This window comes from Acanthopagrus latus, chromosome 6 (genome assembly GCF_904848185.1).
Source record: "Acanthopagrus latus isolate v.2019 chromosome 6, fAcaLat1.1, whole genome shotgun sequence".
NCBI lineage: Eukaryota > Metazoa > Chordata > Actinopteri > Spariformes > Sparidae > Acanthopagrus > Acanthopagrus latus.
In genome coordinates, this window is record NC_051044.1 from 11,371,501 (window position 1) to 11,398,287 (window position 26,787).

Genomic DNA, 26,787 nt, shown 5'->3' on the forward strand with positions numbered 1-26,787 from the left:
CTATGTCTCTGAATGGATCTCTGAATGAGGCTTGATTTGACTGAAAGTTTTTACATCTCAACCTTAAGATCTCTACACCTTGTTTTAAACCAAGTACTTATTAATATAAAATAGACTTGAAATAAATCCAAAAGGCCTTTTAGTCAGGATAGTTCACAGGCTCCTCAGCTGCAGTAGTAATGGTCAGATTTTTCTGTGAATGCTTTTTTTCCTCTCTCACTTCCCCTGTTTGTTTTCAGCTAATTCAGTCCGAGCCTAAATCTGCTCTCTGAATTTTAAATATTAATGTTTATGTTTTTAATATGATCACAGCAAAGGAAGAAGTGTGTGTGCGGCTTGTGGTTTTACTCATGAACAATTTGAACTTATAGAAACAATATGGTCCTCGCACAGATAGTGCTTGGGCCCTAATAATACAAAAAATATGTGAAAGTCTGTCAAGAATTTGATATTTTAATTTGGTCCTTGGATGTAGCAGCAGTACGAAGTCACTAACAAACTTACGTTACAGCTGATCAAGTGGAGAGCAGTCGGGGGAAGAGAAAATGACAATTGCAGCCAAAAGTTATCTGTGTTAGTTTGACAAACAGGAGATGAGGTCATTGGTAAGTTCTTGACTTGTGATCTGATTTCCAGGTTGTTTTTTGCTGTTTGTTTCTGATTTTCACATTTAGATGTGGATTTGTTTGACAAACAATGTCTACATCTTTTGTTTTCCTCACACAAAAACTCAGTTGGACTTTCAGAGAAAGGCAAATGTTCCCAGGCCAAAGAGCCTGGCAAAAAGGTTTTGTAGACTTGTAGACAGGTGGGGATGGACTGAACCATTTGTTGGGTGGGGGATTTTCCAACAGCCTCCTCCATGGATGGGTCTCTGACTTTATGGTCCTCCAAGGCTTTTCTGTCTCGGCAGCTGAAGGACACAAACAAGAACAGGGATGGTTGAAAATAAGCTGCTGATGTAAACGAACAGTTTTGGAAAAGTTGTTTAAATCCGTATGATTATAGCCTGACCAGAACTGGACTTTTGAGGCCAGTACCAATATTGGGAGTTGTTTGTTTATATCAGCCATAAGTACATTTTTTTAAAACATTAGTCTTCATACTTTATCCAGGCTAGTAGCAGGACTATGAATGGCAATATTAGTCTGTCTGCTAGTCGAGTGCCCTTTTTTTTTGGCAACCCTAACTCTCTCTCTTTCTCTTGCATTGTGCATACAGCAGCTTCTCTCAGTTAACATCACATTAGATACCACAGGCACTCCAGACAGTTGCAGGCAGGCTTGTTAGTTGTTAGCATGCCTGCTAGCAACTGCAAGTAGCAGCACAGTCCCATCGGCAGCAGCTGCGGAGTTTGTCTCTGTCCCGCTCCGCTGCATGGGAAGCCTCACACGGGCAGGCTAGCTACCGGTTGTGAAGCGGGTTTCAACTTTCAGTCATTGCTAGCCCCGCTGTTAGCCATGTTGGCCTGTGAACCCCCCACCCCGCCGACAGGATTAAACAACACGTGTAAGTGAGAGGGGACTCCATTACCCGTAACTTCAGGTTAGCGCCGCCGGGGCCAGAGCCTCCGACAGTGGCTAATCTGAGGGTGTTGGCATCAAGCAGGGAGAACCAGGGAACCCAGGCAGACACACACGAGTTTCCAAAGAGCGAGAAAGTGGTGCACAATAACATAGCATCAATCAGTCAGTCAAGATGTATTTATTTTTATAGCGCTGTTTACACAATTCCTTTGTCACAGACTATAAAGAAACTTTCATTTTGCCCCACCACCAAATTTCGACTTCCCTTCATACCTACCACGATCAATTTGGGAACCTTTCACATCGGCTGGCTGTGTAATTGTAAGGCTCAGTCTCTATATCACAGTCATGGTTACTCACTACAGTTACGAACTTTTACATCAGTCTTCTTTTGTAGCGAGATTTCCTATTTGGATGTTCAAAAACGTTCAAGGTTTGAAATAATACAAGTCAACCTCTATTTTTTATTTGTTTGCAAAAGGTAAAAATGAAGCATTGCCTTCTGGGAATTTCGGGACTGAATCGTAAGGCGCGTGTCTGCGTGTTTGTTGGAAGTTGGAGATTGGAAATTGGAAACTGACTGAGATTAAGCTAGCAAAAATAAAAATGAATCGAGGCATCAAGTGACACAAGCGGGGAGCGGAGAAAAAGAGAGAAATCTAAGAGAGCACTGTTGGCTGATGGTGAAAAATGCTGAAAACCGACTGATTTGTTTTTAAAATCAAGTGCAGCTTTAGCTAGAAGAGGCAGACATGGATAACGAATGATGGCAAGATGTTTTTATTATGGAACGGCTGGCTTTTTTTTGCATTGGGGTTGTTCATTGATATGTCCATGTTTTGGTGCAGTTGATTATAGCATCACTGGGGCTATCAAAAGTGTGTGTTGTTTCCATGCCTCAAAATTTCTGTTTGCCAGTTGTGCAATATTTAGGGTTAGATTCCATTTAATATTAGATAACTATCTATAATTGGGCATTGATGAAGTTGTCTTATAGGCTATTAAAGCTCATGTGTTTTGTGATTTTTGTGGTTGGTGTCTGTTCCAAACAATCACATTCCTCACACATGAAGAACATTTCTAGGACGGAAATCACCACAATGCATCATTTATCATAATATGCTGTTGCACATTTTACCTTTTTATTTAAAACTGCAGCTCCTGTGATTCTGATTTTGCCCTTGACCACATTGGAATTCATTACAATTTTGATAACCTGTGCCGCCCTAACGAGCAGTTTTAGTTAAAGCCAGATGAGGTAGCCATTAGAAAAATATACGAGTGAACACCTCTTTTCCCGTTTTCTCTTGACTTAACAGCAACGCCAATAACGACAATAAAGATGAATGATTCGATGTATACCTGCCATCGACAGCTGACGTATGGACGATCCCCGGGCCACCGCTGGTTGATAAGGGCAGAAACAACGTTGCTTTGTCATAGAGAGAAATATTAACTACAAGCAAACGGGGGGCAAGAGGACATTGATTTTACAATTCAGGACTCAATCAAAGAGAATTATGGATGGCGATACGACTGTGATTTGCCTGTGCTGCTCATTAAGCTTAACGTCCACAGTGTATGTCTCCCCCCGCGGCGATGCAGGCATAAGATTTACAGGAGCAGGTTAAATACAGTTCAGTACTTGAGAGAGGCGAATTCACACGGTGGCCATTAAAGGTGAGCCGGCTGCAAGAGGTACAAGACAGGAAAAGAGGAAGGAGAGGAAGAGGAACAGATACAAAAAAAGGAAAACAAGGATGTACACAAATAGAGCAGACGAAGCGGAAGAGGAAGAAAGAGAGCCGCCATTATTATAGCCCGAACAGATAAACTATGCATCAAAGTGTGGCGATTATTGAAAAACCATTTTTATGTGTGCTTTGAGGGCATGGATATGAGAGCCCTGTGTTCAAACACATCAATACAACGCTGCAGCAGCCAAAGTATTTTTTTTTTCTTCTTTCTTCTTCTTCTTCGTCTTCTTTTCCCTAAGATTCCCAATCAGATCTTGTGGCTCCCTGCAGGCTTTTATGCCAGCCGCAAATGGTGCGACTGCCAGACTGACAAACACGCAATCACTCAAAGTGGAGAGGGAGAAAAAAAAAAAAAAAAAAAAAAACAGAAGAGAAAGAAAAAAAAAAAAAACACCCTCTCTCACTCAGCCTCCTATCACAAAGGCCTTTTTAATAAGCCCATGAAAAAGAGCAAGTAATCCTTTGTAATGATTTCATTAAATGCCCCCATCACACCTGGAGATAATTCCATTATGATTGTGGCAATAAAATGAGGTTTTCATCAAGACCGGCAGACAGAAGGAGGAAAAGCTATTATTCCTCTCATATTCAGATATGACGTTGCCTCTAATATTATGATATTAGGCTATTTGGCAGAATTTATGACATTCAAGTCAATTCATAATGCGTGTGGAGAGTTTCCTCACCGAAAATGGCGGAGAGTTTTAACGTGCCTTCGTGCTGCATCCATCGATCATTTCTGGTGGACGTCCTGTATTTTTTTGTTTTTATCTTATACTATCGTATGATTTTCAATCTTCAGGATGCTAAGTAAGGAGAAAGTTTAAAAAAAAAAAAAATCTGATTAGTTTAGAAAAAAACTTCTTCACAAGTGTTTTTTGCCTAATAAACCCAAAGCAGGTGTTAAACAAATGCAGTACCTGTAAAACGAGAAGGTGTAAAAGTCTTTCACAGAGAGTGTGATGTCACCTTTTCTTTGCACTTCAGAATAATGGCAAATGGATGTAATCATGTGTTATCCTAATATTCTGATCAACTGGTTGGGTGAAAAGTTGCTAGTGAGCCCCATTTCAACTGATGAGGCAATTCACAGGTCTGGAAACAAACCAGTTCCATGCAGGAAGCCATACTGTGGGTTTATTAATGATTTTGTGAGTGCAGAATTTGAGCCACCTCACAGCAGGAAGGTTCCGGTTCAAACCCTCCGGCCAGACGGGGCTGTCCGTCAGGAGTTTACATGTTCTCCCCCGTGTGGGAGGTTTCTCTGGGTCCTTTGGCTTCCTCCCAGAGTACAAAAATGGTAAACAGCATCTCTAAATTGCCCGTAGGTGTGAATGTGAATGGTTATTTGTCTCTATAATGCCTTTCACACTGGACAAAACACACACACAAATCTGGATCTCTAACATCTGGATTTTGTTTTCATTCCCAACAGCGATGTCATCAAGACATTCAGGCGCACGTGAGCTAAGGATGTTGGTCCATAATTGTTTTCTGTCATCTGAACGTCCTTCCTTTTTAAGAGCAAATGCCAGACTGAAGGAAAGATATAGAAAAGTAAGCACCTTAACGCTGTCACTGGCCTCCAAGCTGCTTTCACTGGTCCCTGTTGTGTTCATGATGTAACACGTGACCACAGCTGGGTATCACCACTGACTCAGTATCAGTTTGGTTTGGGAAATTTCAGTTACATTGCCAATTTTGCTTGGAAATGAAAGACATTTTGAGAGAACCAACAATGTCACTTGTCTCACCCCGTGCATTACTAGAAACATTAATGTTTACTAATTCAAAGGTTTTGGAGATATATGGTTAAAATCAGCCTATGGAGATGAAGAGGATATGAAATAACAATATATAATGACAGAACAAGAAAATAAATCAGATGTAGACCTTTGTATTAAAACCAAGGAAAATAAGAAAAAAAAAACCCTTCATGGCTATTTGAGTTTGGAGTTCTGATTTTACAAGACAGTGAAGTCCTTCATGGCCCCAACACACTTTACTGTACAACACAAAGTAGATTTCAGAGTTATTAGGTGAACGCAGCAAGAAGTCCCTGTCTCTGTGCCATGTGTATGAAACTGAGTGCTGCTCACAACAGACTACAATACAGCTGCAAAAAAATCCCTCCGGCCCAAAAAGTTTTTTTTTGCATAGACCACCATAATAAAACACACGTCTGTTAAACTGTTGACAGGACCCCAAGAATTTAATACAAGGCCGATTATGACTCTTTCTATTGTACATTTTTGATCTGTAGAGGTTTTATATTTGCAAAACCTCAAGCTGAGAAAAGTGATTTTGAAGTCTTGGGCTTTTTTTTAAGAAACTTTAATTCAACGAGCTTCACAATCAGGAAATAAACACGGAAGGCAGAAAACTTTTTTGGCATATGCGCTGGGCAAGCAGCTCTCATTGGTTTGAATGGGCACCATCTTTGCATCTGGTATTATATAAAGACATCATTACATAAATGATGATGAAACTCCCTCACAGACAGACAGGCGAGCAAAAGACAAAATAATGCAGGAGGGTAAATGAAAGTAGCAGTATGTACAGAATTTGTTTTCCAAACAAAATAAATAATAAGTTTCAAAATCCTATAAAGCTCTGAAGTAGAAAACTCTCTTTTGGGTTTGTCTGTACAAGTGAACCATTGAATACTGATTAGTGCAGCTTTAAATGAAACCACCCAGCGACCGAGCAGTGATGGGAGATCAATTTCAAAGTGACATGAATTCACAAAAGAAAAACACGTCTATATAAATGAAAGTTGCAATGAGACAACTTCCAAGTATTCCACCTGTACGTTTGCCTCGGTCTATTGAAAAACAAACCTACAGAAAATCAGGTCGAACCTACAAAACATTACAGAGGAAGAGGAAGAGGAAGTGGAGAGGGTGGAGAGAGGGAGTTTCATTACAAAGTGTACCAAAACAGAACTTCAGCACTGCCACGATTCTGTCAGCTGGCAGTGTGGAGGTACATTATAGGGCTCTTTTTACAGAACTTATATTATTGTTACAGAAATTCCAGCGCGGCAAAGAAAATGTGACAAAGAAGAAATGGCGAGGATACTGTGTGCTTGTCTGGAGGAATTGGAAGCTATGCGTTTTTGGCATTCATGTCACAGCCCTTTTGAAAAATGCATCAAAGCAATCGCAGAACTCGTGGGACTGGGTTTGGGCACACAAAGTCGTGACCATCATCCAAACCTCAGTGGTGAGGATGGAAGGGATGCTGCTGCTGCTGCTTATAGTGGAGGGTTTGAAATGTGCTACTGTGCCACTTAATAATAAAAACTAGTGCCCTGCCAGGACCATGGTAACAGAGATTCCTGTAATTTCTGTGGGTGTGCCCATTTCAGATATGAAATGTGTGTGTGTGTGTGAGTGCGTGTGCGTGCGTGCGTGCGTGCTTGTGTACAGAAACAATTTGTCCACGGCGGTGATGGGTATTTTTCATGCCTTCTTGAAAAACTTGGAAACAGATTGTGTTGTTTTTCATGCTTACATTCACACAGGGCTATTAGCTGAAATGCCTTCTGCTTTAAGAACAACTCTGTCTGCTACCTTCTGTCAGAGGAATCGCAAAATAACGAAGGGCCACCGTCTAACTATGACTTTCTTACATGTGCACTGATGGCGAGGAATTGAAATGAGATCACTCACAGATGGATAATTCCCCACAGATGTCGTACTCTCCACTCATCTCCTGCTTTGTAATTTCCGGCCAAGACTTCTCTAAAAGAGGAAAAAAAAAAAATTAAGTTTGCATCTCTTAAAGCAGCAAAGCTCAGTCTGTTACTACTACAGTTACTATTATCACTTCTGCTCTGTGTCTGGTAAGTAGGCCTGCAGAATATGACGATTTCTGTGTAGAAGGTCATGAGTAAAGCCTGACTAAAACATGTGCTGATATTTGATTGATTTGGTTGTGAAGCATAATCATTATAGCCAATAACGCAGAGCAAGGGCGGCACAATTAATGGAAATATCATAGAAATGTCAATATGGCGATGTGCAACATCCAAATTGCAGCCGCAGTTTTATAACAAATGTATGATGTTGGAGAAAACGGCATTATAATGAAGTGCTGCAGTGTTGCAGAGATGTCCTGGCCCACAAATCCTCTTATCCAGGTGGGAGAAAACACAGTTGTTCGGTACAGACGGCAGCAATTTTAGAAGTTCTTTTGTTGAACCATTAAGTCAAACGATGGCCACATTTCTGTTCAACCAACTTTGTTTTTTTACAATAACACACGTACATCATTGTTTTTAAAGATATGAAGTGGTATCAATGTGGCATACAGAGAACAGACTGACTGGGTGGAGATATTACTGTGCTAATTTCTCAATACTCAATCTAATGAAATGTATGTATGTCATTTTTCTTTTTTAAAACATCATTTTCATGTTTGTCTTTAACTGGTAGTCTGCCTAAACTTATACAGTGTTGACTGGCTTTCGATCTGTATATTAATATATTTTTCATATTAATTTAAGCAATGTTATTCTATATAGATTCTAGTCAGCTTGAGAGGATCCCTTTTATACAATTTCTTTCAGGGGAAAATTAATTTCTGATGTAAAAGAAGGATGATTCACACTTAAGACTGGGTAAAATATCAATATGAGATTCATGATATGTCATGTATATGATATGCAACTGCATATCTTCTTTGATATCATGGTTATGGTTATTTCATCTGAGGAGCTGAAACAAGGGAAATGTTCATCATTTTGGATAAGAACAAGATGTTTATAACAGGAAACGATATTACAGTTGAAAAATATAAGAAGAAAAACCAAATTCCTATATTGTTTCAAACATTTTCTGTCTATGTTTTTTGAAAAGGCCCTCAACACGTCGGTCTGAATAAGTTGCTCTATATAATACAAGCGTTGCTGGAGCTTTTTCCACCTTTTCAGACTTTCGAACTGCTCCATGCACCTCGGAAGCAGGTGAAGTCCTGACAGAAACCCTTAATCTGCAGAGGATTTCCTCACAGCAAGTTTCTTTCTCTTCATATACTAGCTGACATATAAGCTGATAGCAAAGTATCTGTGACAAGCTAAAATCAGCTGATGTGTTGGTTGGCCCTCTAATTATAATGAACTAGTTCTGGCTGGACACGATGTCATGTCGGGCTCCTCGGCCCATCACTCCCTTGCCCCGGTCTGCTGGTCTATTTAAAGGCCCTCAGTCTGACTGCAGCTGTCCACAAGGCTCTGCTCTGTTTATACAAACCCTGCAGTCTTTGTTTCTCAGACAAGAGAACAATTATTTTCAATTCTTGCAATTATCTTTAAACATGATTCATCTTGTTGTTGTTCAGCATGTTGATTCATCCCAGTAAATGCGATGTAGCTCAGTGGAAGGTTCGTGTTCTTAGGTTTAGAGTGTAACGGCGGCCACCCCTCCCCTGGTCTAGTGTTCAATATCTGAAGCTGAAACACATGGAAAATAAACACAGTCACAGTCAATCTCTGTACAGTCAGGAGCCACAATCACACACAGAGACATCAGTAACACAGCTATCTATTATTCTGAGGCTATCCTACTGGGGTCACATCTCGGGGTCGCCACTTATTTGTACAGGGGGCCAGACTGAGTTTGGATAACAGCGTCATATCCCCCCTGTGTTTCAGAGTCGTGTCACTGAGGGGGCTCGCAGCCTCTCACCACTCTCCGAGGAATGAAAGAAAAACTTGTTGGAAATGTATAGGCCGACTGAGCCTGTGTGTCGGGTCATGTGGTGGATCTCTGGGATGCAGCAGGTTGCGGAACCTCACTAGTGAGGTGTGTATTTGTACAAGTGTGTATCTTTGTGAGTGTAGGTGTGAAGGAGAGAGCGAGAAAATGAGAAAAGAGAAGAGCTAAAAGGGTTTTTTAAGCATTTTTACACTTGCAGGAACTGACTTTTTGCTCACTCGGTGGCTTTTTGAGGAACATCTTTGATACCCTCTAAACTGATATGGTGAATGAGTTAGTAAGCAGTTGCTCAGTCGCCTTGTGACTGCAAGTCCTTTTTCATCACCAACTCCTGAGAAAAATATCTGCGTCATTTTTGTTATTTGCAAAAACAACATGATGAGAGCAGTGAAAGTGAACCAAAAACAGTGAAGATATGGAATGGAAAAAACAAAACAATGAGCTGAAATACAGGGACGTTTTATTACGTAAAGCTGAGGGAAACTGAAAAGTGGGGAGATCATTCTCTGAGTTCATCACCACAGGTAACATTACAAAGTCATCTGATCCTTTGAAAATATCAAAAACATTGTCGTTTGTATGCATGATATAAGATTTGCTAATACTTTCTGACCCATTTTGACTAAATCAGTACCAACATAACAGATTTAATGTTCAAACTGACCAAAGGTATTGCTTTTTTTTGTAAACGTACACCGATTCTGAATTTTATAACTTCATCTACAATTAAAAAATGTGAGGACAGCGGCGTGTTTACCAGTGTGTTTGAACAGCAGTCAGTCAGGGTTTGGTAACTGAGGACACTGATCATTAAAGTTGTGGAAGTGAAATTCTTTCATATTCTACATTCTTTCGTTCATGTCCTCCACAGCGTCCCAACCTGTCTGGGATCAGCGGGGGGTTGTGAACCAGTACAGCTACAAAGCGGTGATTGTGAAATGTATCTAAAAGAACAGCGAGGAAACACAAAAGCTGGAAATAAAGATATTGATCACACGTAACATGTCGTTTGTCTTCAGGTGTGTATGTTCGGTATGTAAGTGTATGAATGTGGTGGAGGTTTGATCGGGGAATCGGGAGGGTCTCGGCCTACCTGATCCATTCTTACACAGGAAATCTCATTAAGGCCACTCTTCCTCTTAACCACATCACCAGTGGGAAACAGATTTGGATATTGCACTCTGCCTCTTCTTTTAAACACCCGGCCTGCGATCTGTTAGGGGGGGAACAATGGAGGAGACTGATGAGGGACGGGGAGCATGTATTGACTTTTTCTCTCTCCTCTTTCGTCTTAATGCATCTCATTTCCCCCCCATCCTCTTTTGTTGAACACCTTTCCTTCCCCCATCAACCGTCATCAATCTCTCTATCCTTGCTGGGTGAAAAATTGCGCCCATTACCTTTGTCATGTGGTATACAGAAATAGCAGACTCTCCACTGACAAACGTGAGGTAAAACAACTCCGGGTGACTCACACGACTGCAGTGCCAAGGCAGCGTGGCATAAATCACTCATAATATCGGACAACTTTCACACAGTAAACAGAAGTTATAAGAAGAGGAGGCGGGTGCACATCCTGCAAAACAAGCCTCTACACAAGGGAGAAAGATTTGTTATCTCCCTTATACTTTATCCCACAGGCTGCTACTGCAGATAACAGTGTTTTTAGTATTTGGCCAGTTAAATGAGGTTTAGATTAAAAGTTACAACACTGTTTGTTGTATTTTTCACATCTTTAATTACTTTAAGGGCAACATTTGTTTTATAAAGTAGGACCAGTCACATCTTTAAATGACTTCGCGATGACTTTAGAAGAAGTTACAATTATAAAAACTAAGAGCTAAAGAGCTAACAGATTAGCTGACTGCCAATGTCAGCATGCTAACATGCTGATGCTGAGCATGTATAGTTGCTGCCCACAAAACTGGGTCTTGTTACCATGTTCAGATGAAGAGTCATTAACATTCCCTCCTTGTTATCTTCACGTCCTCAGGAGCAGAAATATTCGGAAAGCTGCAAGCTCATGAAATGCTGGAGGCCTTTGAAGAGGATTTTTCAGTGGATGGGAAGTCACTATAAAATAAATCTTATATAAATCTTTTGTCTGTCATTTAGCTTGCTCAGTTGTTTGCCACGGTGGCTTTTAAAAACCTTTGCCAGGCACTTTTATTAGACAGTAGACTACACAAGTGATATATAAATCTATATCATTTACCGTTTAAATAGCAGCAGTGTTCTCATGCCACGAGCAGCGAGCACATTGGCTACGCAACTCTCCATGTTCTTTCCACAGCAGTAATGTTGATTTGCAGGTGTTTCATCATAAAACAAAGTTTGAGCTGCACGATATTGGAAAAAACAAACATTACAAAATGTTGGTTTTCTGCAACAAATACTGTGATATGAAATTTTTTTAAGCGCCATTTGGAAATAATTTATCATTGTAGACATAATTGGGGTGATTTTGTTGGGGAGTGCAACAACCAATGTAGGCCATGCCTTGTTTGATAAACTGATCAAGGATGATGGTGATTGGTGGATTGCTCCCATCTATTGAAGAACACTTAAATCTGACTAAATGATCTAAATATTCTTCTCGTGTTGAGTTTTCATGGAAAATGATGATGATGAAAACAGATTTGCTTCAGGAAATTGGTTAATTTTCGAGACTTGACATTGGAAGTCCTGCAATTGCGCATGCACACTCTGCAATGTCAGTGGTGAAACTATCATGCAGCCCTAAAGGAAAGTGTTGGACGAAAAAGAAATTTGAAAAGATGACCAGATGATTGTGCTTGTCTAGATGAAAAATTCAGGGGCTCAGCAAACATTTGAGTCCATCATCTGGGAATCATAAATATCTGTTCAAAGATAGTCTTCCAGTCCATCTGGTGGATGTTGGAATACTTCCTGGAAAGTGACAAGTTTGACCTGCTGGTGGCGCTAGATGAAAAGTCAGTGGATCAAAGTTTCTATGGTTCATCCTCTGGGGACCTTGAATGTTACTGTATGAAATTTAATGACAGTCCGTCCAATAGCCGCGATGTGAGTGTGGCTTGAGAGAAAAAAAAAAATGCAACCACTTTGCCTCATCAGCTTAAGCATGATAAAACGGTGAGAACAACCTTAAGTAAGGAATAGTAATGACCTCTGCGTTTTGCACAGCTTAGCATTTTGGTGTTAATTACATTAGGTTGCAAAGTGCTGTTAAGGAACCTGAAAGGTCTGCGGGCGCTGCATCACCGACTAATCAATTGCCATTATCATGCCTGGTACAAAGGTCTCAACCCAAGGGACGTGTTAGACACTGCTATTACTTCTCTCCTCTTTGTACTGAACGAGACGCTCTATGAAAACAGCACAGTTTAATGGCCACTGGGGGGTTATTTCAAAGTTTCAGAGTGATGACTATCCATAAAAACAGTGGCTTGTCATTTTAGAAAAACAATAATATAACTTGAAACTATCCAACGTGATGGCTGCTCTCCGGGTGTGAGGTCTAAACACGGAGCCATTATTGGAGCAGGCTGCACCTCCAGGAGAAAATACCCGTCTGCATCTGTTGTGTCGGTGGAGTTTCAGTACCTGCAGTTTTGTTGTTGTATAACAAAAATTCGTTGGGACACAGAGTACCCAATGAGCCTCAGCGGAAACATACAGTGTCGTCAACAGATGTGATTATGAGGGATTAGGACTGCCTCACCCTCTCTTCCCCCCGTCCTCCTCTCCCCTCTGACCCTCTCATTCGTCCAATGGGAGGGACGGACAGAGGGAGGCAGGGAGGGAGAGGGACAGATTTGAGGGGGGAGATTGGCAACAGGTTTTGCTGCCCTGGCCAACACTGTACTTCAGCTAACAAACATTCATTCACATGGATACACTCGTCAGACTTTAACGTTAGTTTTGACGTTGCTTTCACATGGTTTAGTTTTCATCTGCCTCTTGTTTCGGGAGACCAAAAGATGATTAAGACTATGTTTCAGCATGCGAAGAAACATCCGGGGGTAGGTTGCATCATACTCATGTATCTGTTGAGCTGTGTGATTATTTCTATGGCTAACATGAAGCTCTTTTTGACATTATGTTGTGAAACACAAAGCCTAAAAATACAGACGGTAAAAGAAGGACGAAAGTGTGTTTCAAACTTCATGAATGTGTGTAGCTTTTCTGTCATGTAAGTTATTTTCAAATTGAACTTTTTTAGGTCATCAGTCTAAATTAACTGAAAACTGAGGCCTTACTGTATCTACCTTGAAAAAGGTATATACTTTTTATCCAAAAATGCAATTGCAAAATGTCGTCTGGGAACTTGTGATGAACATTTTTCAACCTTTTATGATATTTTATAGGTAAAAAGTATTGACATTGAAGGGGCACTATGCAGATTTGGACAAGAAATTCAAACTCGGAACACTGTTTATATTTGCCAGATCCTGCCACTTTCCTATTGTCAAACAAGGTAAAATAGTTTGAAATGATCCTTTAAGGTTGTTTATTCAGCTGTGACGACAAAGAAAGTTTGTTTGGGGGTAAAATTAATATTAATATAATAATTTATAATTAATATAATATAAACACTTCTGTGAGATGAAGCCTAAAGCTCTAAAAGCTCGTCAGTGGACCTTTGAGCTTAGATTCTTTAGTTACATAAGACATTAAAAGAATTATAATTACCGATGTGCTCACTTCACAATCTTTTAAAACAAGTACTGTGACTGTACATAATAAAATCTTCATTAGTATCATCGTACTATCATAATAAATGAAGAAAGAAAGATATTGAAAAGGCACAGAATCTCTGTGCTTGTGTTTTCTGTGTTGCCTCGCAGCTATGCTGAGGGTGACCCAAATTCATGGATTGACAGGGCTGGGTTGGCAGTGCACCAGAAAAGTAATAAGGGCAGCAACAGTATTGAACCCCAGCGAGTATAAAACACTTCCTATATCGGTCAGGCTGAATGGTAAAAGGTGAAACACTCTCTTGTGTGGCATGATATGAAGATCTCAGCACCGGGGAGTGGACAGCTCCCCACACACGCAGGCCTTGATTATTTGTGTGTGCGCGCGTGTGTGTGTGTGCATGCGTGTGTGCGTGCATGTCCGCATGTGAGTGATCAAAGCTGACCTGCTTCCATGTTTTTTTGTGTGCACGGCAGCGGTGCATGTCTACTTCAGTGATCGAAGCTGCGCGTCTGTAGTCAGTGCACAGCACGTGTTCAATGTGCACTTGTGTGTATGTTAGCGTGTGTGTGTGTGCAGTTTTTTTACAAGGTTATCCTGGAGAAGTTGAGAAATTTATAGTCCGAGAAGAATTCAGGCATGCTGGGTGAGCAGCACGATGTACACGAAAACAGACTGGTGCTGAAATACAGTACAGTAAAAAGTTAAAGCAACATTATGCAACATTTTTACAAGAAAATATCAGCTTCAAAACCAGTGAGAGGGTAAAACCGCACAGAATGCCAATTTCGACATAATGTTGCTTTAAACGTTTGGCTGAAGAAAGTTGAGTACAATTCCTCCAAAACACCAAACACTGACTGGTTCTGCTTGCTGTCAAACTGCACTCAAGTAAAGCCGATTCCTTCCCCTCAGTCGGAGCTGCGCCGAGTGTTTTTCAGCATGAAAACTGGGAGACGGATGTTTTCTTCATCTCTCTTGCTTTAAAGTAGTGAGTCAAAGTTTTATCACCAGACCTTCTCCTAATCAGCAACAAGAAAAGTGGCAACGCAATCAGACAGAAGACAGATGTCCAGATACAGCTGAGTAGAGACATCCTTCAGTTCAACCTGATCAAACTGTCATCTCGCTACAGCTTGACTGGATCTGTGTGTGCTGAGAACAGCTGTTCGCCAGCGGTGTGACTCTCTCCCCCCCCCCCATCTTACACACACACACACACACACACAGTATCACGTTGCAAAAGTAGACAGGAAATGTATGGTGGTGTAGTGTTGATGAATAGATGCGGCATGGTGAGAGGATTGACGCTAAGCTTTGGCTGTTTTAAGATGACATGTCACATTATCCCCCTGTCCCCCTAATGTGCTTTTATATTCTAATTCCTGTCATCATCACAGCTCAGAACATCAAATAAAAAAAATAAATAAAAAAAGTGTGTCCACGCACACACACTTTTATTTGCGCCTGTGTGTTGGAGGTGCTCAGCCTGTGAGTGTTAGCCGATCTACGTGCACGTGTGTGTGTGCGTCTGTTTACGCCCACAGTTTTTTTTGTGCGCGTTTGTGTGTGTGATGCTGTCGCTCAGTCTGACAGGTATAGTGTTGAGGAGGAGAGGCTGGCACACGCAGAGATGCGGCAGCTCTCTCTTCCACGGCGTCCTTGCCCATTCAACCCAGGCTGACAGTGAGCTGCCTCACACATGGCCCGGGCCTCATGCATATGGAGGAGGGCAGACGGAGGGAAAACAGGAATAACAACTACCTGTGTATGTGTGTGTATAACGTGTGTGTATCTCCCAAAAGGTGTACGTTCATGGTACATATCACAAGCCAACCACTTGATGGAATTGTGTTTGTTTGCCTTCACACGTCTCTGTGGACTGATGCACTCCTCCTCTCCTCAGTTAATCCCTCAGTTTGTCTTCCTGGCTGTGGGCCTCACAGGGGCCACCTTCTATCTGATTCGTCTGGCAAGAGGACCACATGTCACGTAAGCTCGCCATCTGTCTAAACATGTAGCCGTTGTCACAATATTCCAGATATTTTAAAAGGTTTCTTTTCAGTTTTTTTCGACTGAATCCAAATGTTGGGTACATCTAGAGAAACAGAGCTGGGATCTGATGGTCAACCCTCTTTTAGGATCTTCGTCCAGGTTGGCAAGAAAACTACATTTGGTTCAACAAGTTCAATTGGGTCAGATTTTAAAACCAGGAGACAGAGTTGGCCCAGACATTTTCAGCTGCCTTTTTAAAGCAAGTGTATTCTCCTGGACAAATATAGTTTCTATCGAGTCTCATCCCCAGGTTGTCATGCTTTGGGACGGCGTCTGCCAACCAAATGTGTGAGTACTTGACAATCTGGGGATGAGACTCAACAATCAAATTTCTTTTCTCCAGGAAGCAACATTTTGTTGACTTTAAAACAGTTTTCATTGTCAATTCTGTGTGTCAGGGTTGTCAGGGATATTTTCAGTCAAGCACTTGTCTACTTGTGATTGTCACAGACAGATGTTTTGAAAAAGCTACAAAGCCTTGTAACAACTGAATCACATGAGAAGACGTTGACGTCTTGCCTGATAGGTACTGTGCATGTGCAACTGTCAACAGGAGATGAGAGGGAAGTGAGATGGCTCACTCCTGAGCTACTTCCATCAACAGCCATGTAAAAAAACAAAAAAACAAACAATGTTTTTAATTCAGAATGTAATGCATGAATGCAACACTTCACATAGAAATCAGCATGTTGTGCAATTTGGCGCCCCCCACAATTTTTGAATGCAACACCGCCATCGTAAATACAAATCCTAGGTCTGTAACAATTTGTCAGGTGTAATGTAGGTGCTATCTACGAACCAGTCATCATGTCGAATCCAATATGGACATGATGTGAATAAATAAGGTTTAACAAGGAGATTCCACCCTCTTATACAACTCAGTTTAACAAACGTTTGTTTTGAGAGTTTGTAATACAGGCTTGCAGAGCACTCCTTAACTTGACGAGAGTTTTCTTTCCAGTCTTTCGGGCAGGTTACTTTCAAAAATCTATATTAATAAAGATACAGCTGATAATCTTCTGTTGGTGACATTTGTGATTTGACATTTGTTGAAAAAGACAGATAGCACTGACTCAAATTCAGAATCCTTCTACCTGAATGCTTTTTTCATTGCTCCTTGCTAATAAGAGCAAGCGAGCAGATCCTATAAGACTGGTGCACGTAGCTCAGATAAATGGCAAAACATGAGAGCATACATTTTCTCAGACATCCATCAAAGTGGGGAAGTGTCTCGGGGGACCTCCCCCCCATGTAGTTTAATACAGCCGTACAAATTTTAATCTTTACCAGGGTTTGTAACTATTTCACTCGTAATGTATCACGACTTTCTGCGCCTCAGTGAATACAGAGAATACAGAGATCAGGGATGCTAATGTGAATTAGATTCGATTTAGGATTTAATAAGCAGGTATGCATTCAGATTTGAAAAATTGCCATCAAACCATCACCCTAATGCCATCCATGTATGTGCACTGATTTTGATATCCTTATCAATAAAAAAAGCGCATTTGATAATGTGTAGTGAAGGTTTATAGCAGCTGACTGTATTCAATTTTGATATCTCCGAAGCTGCACAAGCCACACTGAACTCGGTGACTGCACACATACCGTGAATGTACCCTGTTCATGTCCTGTTTGAGGCCACACATAACCACTTGTTCTGAGGGTCAGCCATAACGCGTGACCTCATCATCAGCTGGTGGTGAGTGCTGTGGTCAGTGGCTTCCTCTCTCTCTCTGTCTCTCTCTCTCTCTCTCATCGTCTAGTGTTTGCGGTAATGGAGAGAGAGGGGGGGAGACATGCCCGCTCTGCCATCACGCTCTCGCTCTCTTTGTTTGTGCTTTGGCTGCGTGTCGTTCTGCCAGAGCGGGAGGAGGAAGGCTGGAGAGTCACAGTGGAGCGCTGTGAAATCCAGACTTTGGTTAATGAACAGAGGAGAACTGCCAAGTCACCGAGTTCACCTCATCTCATAATCCCACATAATCTTTTTCTTTTTTTTCCAACTTCATTGTCTTCATCTCCTTTTGTCCCAGTCCTTCTGTTCCCATGTTCTTTTTCCAGGTATTTGTTTACAACCTTGGTCTTCTCTTCTCCAAATCTTAATTTTCTCAATTTTAACTCCAAAATTAACATGTTTATATAGGTTGTAAAGACATGGATAATCCCACAAAAAAAAGGTGATTGACCACCTTCTCACTGCTGCTAGATGAATTTGCCTTTCTGTTTTGTTTCATTTGTGTCACGTTTGATGTCACAAATGTGCCGGAAAACAGGGAACAGTTCAAAACATCAGATCATGATCATCAGACTGCATTCAGAAGACCTTAATACTCATTTGTTAAAAGTTACTTTTTCATAGAATATCTTTTAATTCAGTCTCTTTTTGAAGCTGATGATCATGTTTCCATCATTGCCGATCAGAGCTGCTACCGATAAATATCTGTGTCTAATGCAGTTATTTGACCTGTGATTGAATGCTGACTTAAGTCCTTCCAACTAAAGACAAAAGCCACATATCACAACACATCCTCATACCAACACGATGGAAGGAGGTTGCTTGTCAGCATGACAGTGTACTGTACCATCACAGTTTGTTTGGGTTTAGCAAAGGAAACAACCTGATTAGGTTCAGGTAAGAAAACCATTTGGTTAGGTTTAACTAAGAAAAATTCTTGGTAAGGTTTAGGTAAGAAAACTACCTGGTTAGGTTCAGGTAACAATAGCTTCCTAGTTAGGTTTAGCTAAGAAAACTACTTGGTTAGGTTAAGGCAAGAAAGTGGTTAGGTTTAAGTAAGAAAACAAGTTGGTTAGGTTTAGGTAAGAAAACTACTTTGTTAGGTTCAGGTAAGAAAATTTATTGGTTAGGTTTAGGTAAGAAATGTTAAAAAGGTTTTTTTCCCTGTGTGAAAGGAGTATAAATTGCCCTCCATCATAGATAACTGTCTTCTCTCTACCTTCTTTTCCTCTCTGTTCTGCATGCCCTGTATCTTCCCCCATGTTCAGCCTCTGGGACAGGAAGAACAACCCAGAGCCCTGGAACAAGCTCGACCCGACCTACCAGTACAAGGTACCTACTCCCCTGTCACACCCTGACGGGCCACGCACCTGCCCACTCCAATCACACAGTTTTCAGTGAGTCATTGAAAATCTAACATTTGTCACCAGCTCCAAAAATCCCCTAAAATAAATCTGGACCAATCAATGCAGGCAAAATAATTCCTTGCTCTCTTCACATCTGTTCAGACCATAAGTACAATGAAGTGTCTTTCAAAAACAAATTAAGGCAGATGGAACCGGTAGCTTTTAGTAATCTGTAATGATTTGCCTTACCTCTTGGACAAGGCCAGAGTCACACAGAAACCATTGAAAATATTAACAATGCTGACCCAAAATAGAGCAGAAAAACAACCAACTGACGGGTCCCAGAAGAGGAGAGCTGGATGATGTGTTTTTGAGAGAAAAGAGCATTTTCTGAGGGTTTCAAGGCTCCGTTGCTTGCCAGTGGAATGAAAGTCGCTGCAGACAAAAGGTCAGGACACGGCATGTTTAATTCTCGATAGCGAGGCAAAGGTCTCGCATCGAAATTCCACTGAAGTCCAAACAATGATCGTAATGAGGAGGGGAAGTGGGAAAGAGGGGAGGGCGATGGTGGGAGGCGAGAGTCTTAATGGCAGACCAATCAAGACAAATACGGGGAGAAAATAATCACAGCAAGAATGTGAGTTTATCATGGTTGGAGGGCTGTGATGTATTTATATTACATGTAAAGTAGTCGCACAGCATACACATCATCCACGACAAACTCGGCGAGACAAGAATCTAGAAAATGAACGATATAGAAAGCATCACTGTGAATAAATGTGTGCGGGTGTGTGTGTTTGCACGAGAGGGATAAAATGTTCACCCCTGCCTCTTTTTTTTTCCACGCTAAAGACAGCACTGATGAATTTAATTTAAGCAAAACAGATTTAAATGTATTCCTCCTGCCTTCCACAGTTTGTGGCCGTCAACACAGACTACAAGAACCTGAAGAAAGATGGCCCTGACTTCTAAAGGTCCTCCAGGCAACTCCGGGGGCACCAAGTTTGGCGTGACCTCCTGCTGCCATGTCTTCCAGAACATTTCCTCTCAACCTGTGTGAACAAAAACTAATAAAAATCACATGCAACAGAACGCTGGTTCATTATATCATCATATACTATGGTATGCAAGATGCACTGTTTAGATGCTGCATATTCATCAAATATTCTACTTTGGGGGGGATATCGGAGATGAAAACGAATCTCTAACTTTTCCAGCTACAGAAATAAAAATCTCTCTTGTATGAATCCCTCAGTTAAAAGGTCAAAATCTGATGGATCACTACATTTATGTGAAATGTTGAGTTATTATTCAGCCAGATTTCAGTGTTCCCCACACATAGACTTCACTCGGTGACACATTTCAACATTTTATACTTTTATGTTTGTATCCATTTGTGAGAATACCGCTGTATGCGATCGATCAACTAGTGGACAGTCTGCTCTCACTTTACACCTGCTGTCTACTGACATTCTCTTATGATCTGCAGAGAAACAGAGAAGGGCGCTCCCATTTAATGGAGGCCAATATATGCCATTGTTTCGCATCTGGTTGTTTTGCAATGTCATTTGGTATCACGTTGGTCTCAATTAAGTTACGGCAGAATTAACGACAAGCTTCCTCCCCACATCACCTGCTGCTTTAAAAAACAGAATCTGGGCGGAAAAATCATGAGCTGTGTTTATTAGCCATCTTAGAAGAAAAATGCTACTGATGCAGAAAGTCAGAGCAGCAGGCACATACTGGGAGAGAGGAAGAGAAAGGAGAGGCAAGCCGGTGTGTGCGTGTATAAAGGTGGACAATTAAACATACCATCCAGACTCACTACGCCACCCTGCTGCTAAACTAAAGTCTTTGACCACATCATGGACGGCCAGTATCTGTGCTTAACTGTGCCGATGAACTCTGTGCCTGACCAAAACCTAAATCTTGCTTTCAATTTCCAAGGGGAACTAAAAAAAAAAACAAAAAAACACTATTCACTGTGCTCATCACACCACAGATCCAGCGCTGCTGGGACAAGTCACACATGCACACATGCTGAGATACGAAGTTGCAGATGAAGAGGACCAAAATAGAAATCAATCATGAGCGATGAATATTCGTGTGGGTCACGGAGCACTTTCAAACCAGTTTTCAGTCCCAGAAAGATGCAGTCCAAAGAGACAATCCAGCAAACTGTTTGATCACTGCTCGTCTGTAAAAAACAAAACATTATTTTCACTTAGGTTCGGAGCAGGGAAGTGACAAGACTGAGAATCAGTCGTTTCTGCGAATATGCCTCCTGCAGCCATAATTCTCCCATTTTGGAGAGTTTCATTGAATGATGAATGTTTGTGTCCGTGTGTACTCTCACTCAGTATCGCCGGCCACCAGACGACATAAAATCCCGCTCTAATGGCGCACAAACTGTCTCAATGTCGGACACCTGGGTTCTCCTAATACACTCCTTAATAGACAATCTATGTTCCAGACGCCGCGTGGGCCCATTTATGTGTGTGCGCTCCTTTTTAAACAGCAATATGCCTCCTGAAGCAGTGTGCTGACCTGCCCAGTGGGTATTGTCTGTTGCCAGGTGATGATTTGTGTGCGCGCGTGTGTGTTTGTGTGTGATGCACAAAAAACCTGCTGACAGGTAATCAGCCGGGCCAAAGCATCACACTGGGGCATAATCACAAGGTCACACACACAGAGGGGGGACAGTTATTATCCAACCCGAGCAGCCTCGCAGGCCGTTGTGATTGCATTGCCTCAGTTTGTTAGTATCAGTATAAAACTTTAAGGCCGGGGGGCAACGCAGAACTGCAGCTCGCCATCCAGCAATTTAACAATTAGGATAAGAGTTTGTAGAATATGGAGATTTTCTCTTTTTTTTTTCTTATGTCATTAACGCTCTCCCCATCTATTTTCCAACACTTCAAACGTGACACCTGAACACACCATCCCTTCTTCATGTTTCTTCTAAGCTTTTTTATTTTCTTTTACTCTGACACGTTTTGCCTGCCTGCTTTTAGTCACTTTTCCAACTCATGCCACAGATAAAATAGGCTTAAAGTAGAAGTAAAGCTTAATTATTATATTCGTACGGCTTCAACTGTTAGCGAATGTGTCAGCAAACCAACGCATGAAGGCAGATGCACAAACCCAATCAGGCCTCTGTAAGCAGTGAAGTATGGCGGTGTGTGATTAAGATCTCAGCTTTGCAAACACAGGTTGTGTTTGTCATTTTTCGTACCTCATCATTTAGTCGAAGTGAGAGCGCTTTCTCAACAGACACTTGAGCGCTCGTCAGCGACAGCGAGGCAGAAGGGGGGCGCGGCGATCGAGAGAGGCCATCTCCTCCTCGATTACATCCTCTCTGACGAGCCAGAGTAGATATTTTTAGATGAGGATTAATTTTAATGGGCGAGATAAGAAGTGAGTCGTGGGTGGAGGAGGGACGAATAAATAAGTAAATAGGACATGCTGCAAAACAGGAGGCAACAGTGGCAGGCAGCGCTGGGCTGGTGAGGCTGGCGAGGCCCTGGGCAGATCCACTGATCCAGTGGAGATAGCGAGGCCCTTTCATCCTCTAATGCTGTCTCCCAGGGGTGCAGCACGAGAATCAAAGAGCGGACCAGTGTTTGTCCTTAGCTTCAAATGGAGTGACCTTTCACAAAGCAGAGGTTGTTAGGTTAGACGGGGCTTTTGTTCCCACTTTTGATTGATGTAATTTCCAACAAAATATTCTGAACAAAACAAAAAGGTCAAAAGGTCCCTGTGCTGACCCGCCGATGGCAGAATCACAAAACACGACTTGGTTTTTGATACTAATGACTTTTTAATTTTTTTTTTTTTTTTTTTTCACTTTGATACTAAAAGCTGCTATCATAGTTTTAAATAGGACTGGAAAAAAAATCTTGGCCAACTTAGTTAATTGAAAGAGCATAGCAAGAATATCATGACATTTCCACGGCCGTGCACCAACAGATGGTTGAGTGTGAAGTTCTATCTTAGTGGAGTTTCATTTCCACACAAGAGGACTTCAATATTGACTTCATAAAACATTATAAACATCTAAAAGAAAAAAAAAAGGGGGGGGGGGGCATCCTGGTGTTTAGACATTGTCGATTTAATTGTAATGTCCCCTTTCCACTACTGAAAGAGCAAAAATGCCCCCAAATGAAATTTCAGGTCCATGTTTACAAGTGTCTGTCGGACAACAAGTCTAGATACTTGTTAAAGCTGAGTATTGCTTTGTTTGTTTGAGTCTTATTTTTTATAATATTTCTATTATGCCAACAACACACCATTATAAGCAGAGATAATACTGTTGATATCATGTCAATGGGACTCTGAAGTCTCAGTTCATATCTGAGACAGAAAAAGGCTTCATGTTGTTTTTTTGATCAACACCTACCAACAGATCCAATACAGGATCGGTTACCTGAAAGAAAAGCGGACGAAACGCCTTTCTGTAACTTTGAGAGATTTGTCGAACTTGGAGCAGTTGAATCGTCAAAGTAACTAGTTACTAAATTCATCAAATAGATGTAGTGGAGATGAAGTATAGAGTGGAAGAAAACGTCAGACCAAATATTGCTGCCAACAGGAGCCTTTCCCGAACGAAATGGAGGGATGAACACGTCGATAAAAAAAAAATTGTTAACCTGCTCTCTGAAGTGTGTTTTCTCATTTTCTGGGAAAAAAAAGGTTCCACATGCAGATTCTTGCAAAAGTATTCTATAAATAACTTGATATCTGATGTTCATCAGTGGGGGAGAAATTTTAATTTGAAAAGGGATTTTTGTTGCGTTGGTCTAAATAGAATTTGTTTCATCCAAATTCAACACGTCTTTAAAATGGGCTAACTCCAAGTGTAACGGGGTACAGTACAGTAAATCATTCCATTTATATAAAATCAATTTGATTTTTTTTTTTTTTTTTGTGCGTTGGTATAATGACACATTTTAGCTGCTGTAGCCACACACAGACACAGATTTGTGTTTGTGTGATGATAATGTCACCACGCCAGCAGTTTTGTTCAAACTTTACATAAGTACGCTGCGCTGACCAATACAGATCATGAAACCACAACTCGAGTGAGCCACTTGTGAACACAGCTGCAGAGAGAAAAGCAGACAGCACATCCCACTAAAAATATGACACTGTACAAAGAACCATCCTGCCTGTATGGATTCCTAAATATGCCGGCGGCATGTTTATAATACACAGCGTGAGAATAGCTCGCGCTGTGTGAGAGGCAGGACAAAGAATTCTGCTGCGTTGGCAGTCTTGTGTCTGAGAATCCCTCGTCGCTTCAGGAGCCGAGAGTTTCCATCGAGGTAGAGGAGGTGATAAAATAACAAACAAATAAAAAAAATGGTTTCAATTATTGGCTCCCTGCTGCAGGTGTGACAAAATGTTTGTTTACTAAAGGTGAGGCTAAAAAAAGGAAAATCTGTGTGTAAAATAGAACACAACCATGTAAAAAGAGTGTGGTTGCGCTTTAGGTTCAGCCCCAGATTAGTCTAGTACTGGCTGATTAAAACACCTCTTACATCATCTGTGCACAGACTGCAACTGAAGTAAATATTGATATCTTTTCTCCCTCGACAAGCTTTACCTTTCACAGTCTTATATGCACAAGGAGTCCTGTGACAACATGTAAATCCTGCCTTTATACTGCCCACCTTCAACAAAAAGCACCTGTGAGTGTGAGTGTGTGTGCAGGGCATTTAATATTGAGTGTTTTTCCTATTTTGGTTTATCAAATATTGCAAGTTGTCCCCACGCGCAGACTTGTCTTTATTTGACTGGCTGTTTTTACAGTAGGTACAGTGAAGTGTGACAGGAACAAAAGTTTAATCATTGTTATTAGCAGCAGCAGGTGTAGTAGTGAGGAGGGATTAGGAAGGGGATTAGGATTATTGACAAGACCACACACACACACACACACACACACACACACACACACACACACACACACACACACTGGAGTGATGCTTCTTACACTATGAAGAGCACTCATGTTTCATTACAGGATAATTGGGCTTACAGCGCATTAGTGTTGCTGCGGTTGTCTAAATATGATTTGGAACGTCACCACGTCCAGACAGCTCCTCCCGTCTATATTTAGATCTTTTTGCTATCATATCACCTCCTGTCAGGTTTAATCAAGGCAGGTACTGAAGTGACAGAGGTACATTCATGCGTACTGTATCTACACACACACACACACACACACACACACACACACACACACACACACACACACACACACACGACAGAACTGATTAATTGCTGACACTGTCATTTATCCCTCTCCTCATTAAACAGACATGATTTATTGTCAGATCAGCAACTGAGGGAACTGAATTTTATCATCTCTTCATTTCACATTTCATACATTTCTGTGTGTGTGTGTGTCTACAACAGCAGAGGGCAGATTAGAGGGGAGTTTTAAGGCTTTGAAATATGACCAGCATTATGAGGAAATGTACCAGATGGGTAATACTGTGTACAATTATGACAATTACAACTGAAGAGTACTTTTTCATGGGACTTTTTCCGCGCTTATGGACCTTTTCATTTTACGGAGTGATTTTTTACGATCCATCCCGCTCTTAAAAGAAATCGCTCATCTGCGTTGCTCCTCAGGAACGGAGAAATTGTGTTAACTCCTCCGCAGGGACGAGAGAGAGAGCCCCCATTATGTAAAATGGCCGACGAAAAATTACAAGGGGGCTTTAAAATTCCCCCAACAATGTACATATAATGCCGCCTGTGAGAGTTGCTCAGACGTTCATTCATATACGCAGTGTAGCTCCTCAAAGCGGTCCCTGAAATGAATTGCCAACTTTCGATAAACAAGTTATCAGTTCAAGTATCTCTTCAACAACAACAAAAAAAGTCAAAATCCTCTGACTCCGGCTTCTTAAAAGTGAATATTTTCTGGTTTCTTTACTTCTCTTTGACAGTTTATTGACTATTTTCAATAAAACCAGACATTGGAAGATGTTATCAATAACAAAAGGAGAGGTAATCCGATCCACTGTACGAAAGAAATCAACAAAGAATATGGAAGCAGCCGGCAGAAACCATGACAACAGCTACAAGAGCTATGAAAAGGTCTGTTAGCATGTTAGCACACTTACTTGGTGAAGCATCACATCTTGGTAGACTGTAAGTCCTGTAGACAACAAGAGAGGTGGCTGACTAGCTGCAGCAGCTAGCAACAGGAAGCACCTAAAACACAAATAACTCTTTCTCAAAGTCCCTACATCAACTGTACTGTCAAAATCTAGGCAGGTTAGCTTCTTTATAAAGTGCTACGTGAGCACCGATGGTGGCACGAGTGGGTTTACAGAAGAGCTTCAGTGCTCAACAGGTGAGTTGTGAGGCTGCAGGTGAGGGGCCACACATGGGCTGGATTAAATCGCCGCCCCCTCAGAGAGGGTGCGCTGGATTTGTGCCACATCAAGTCAAGGATGTCATGTCAACAATTGGCTCTGAGCTCGCCTGCTGGCCTCACCATTATCACCTTGCTTCCAAATTACTGTCACCTTCAAGGATAATGTATAATAATACCAATTATAATATAAATATCATAGCACTTATCCATACAAGGTTACAAAGTGCTTGACATAAAATACAGGTTAAAATAACATTCACAGAATACAGGAGAGTTCAACAAATAACTAAGAAGCAAGTTAAAAATGCTACACAGAATGCATGGGAGCCAGAACATGTTTGCCTTAAAAGTTGTTGGAAGAATCTTAAAATCAGCCTAAATCTTACAGCCGTGATGTGAAGGGACAAAATAAAAGGAACAACGTGTCTTTGTTGAAATACGGGGAGCAGCATTCTGAGGTGACCAGTGCAATGAAATCGCAGAGGTGTGCAAAAACACAGACATAAATAAGCCTGTGAAAGTCTTGTTTGGACGTCTGTTTCCCCCTCAGATAGTGCTTCCTGTTTGTCCAGCTG

The 26,787-nt window shown here is 41.3% G+C and overlaps 1 protein-coding gene and 1 long non-coding RNA gene across 4 annotated transcripts; one reads left to right on the forward strand and one right to left on the reverse strand.

Moving 5' to 3' along the window:
• Positions 1-433: 433 nt before the first annotated feature.
• LOC119020447 lies at positions 434-26,447 on the reverse strand. 2 transcript variants are annotated; one of them, XR_005075319.1, is made up of 5 exons: positions 25,956-26,447; positions 19,765-19,871; positions 10,097-10,216; positions 6,958-7,029; positions 434-913 (listed from the first exon to the last, which is right to left on the reverse strand). It is a non-coding gene; the product is annotated as an uncharacterized LOC119020447 (long non-coding RNA). The 2 variants fall into 2 exon arrangements; XR_005075320.1 differs by lacking the exon at positions 19,765-19,871 and having other exon boundaries at positions 25,956-26,439.
• LOC119020446 (cytochrome c oxidase subunit NDUFA4) lies at positions 12,809-19,855 on the forward strand. Of its 2 annotated transcripts, none has more exons than XM_037099740.1 (4): positions 12,809-13,007; positions 15,590-15,675; positions 18,742-18,805; positions 19,735-19,855. In XM_037099740.1, exons 1-4 carry the CDS (start codon positions 12,966-12,968, stop codon positions 19,789-19,791), a joined length of 249 nt encoding a protein of 82 aa, XP_036955635.1. In that variant the 5' UTR covers positions 12,809-12,965; the 3' UTR covers positions 19,792-19,855. The 2 variants fall into 2 exon arrangements, with proteins under 2 accessions (XP_036955635.1, XP_036955634.1); XM_037099739.1 differs by lacking the exon at positions 12,809-13,007 and adding an exon at positions 15,201-15,451.
• Positions 26,448-26,787: the final 340 nt, after the last annotated feature.

What these genes read in the sequence shown, in the direction of transcription:
- LOC119020446 (XM_037099739.1), top strand. Translation starts at nt 15,386, where the DNA reads ATGGCCCGGGCCTCATGCATATGGAGGAGGGCAGACGGAGGGAAAACA. An exon ending in CAGGAATAACAACTACCTGT is followed by an intron (nt 15,452 to 15,589) that starts GTATGTGTGTGT and finishes TCCTCTCCTCAG; the next exon opens with TTAATCCCTCAGTTTGTCTT. An exon ending in ACCCGACCTACCAGTACAAG is followed by an intron (nt 18,806 to 19,734) that starts GTACCTACTCCC and finishes TGCCTTCCACAG; the next exon opens with TTTGTGGCCGTCAACACAGA.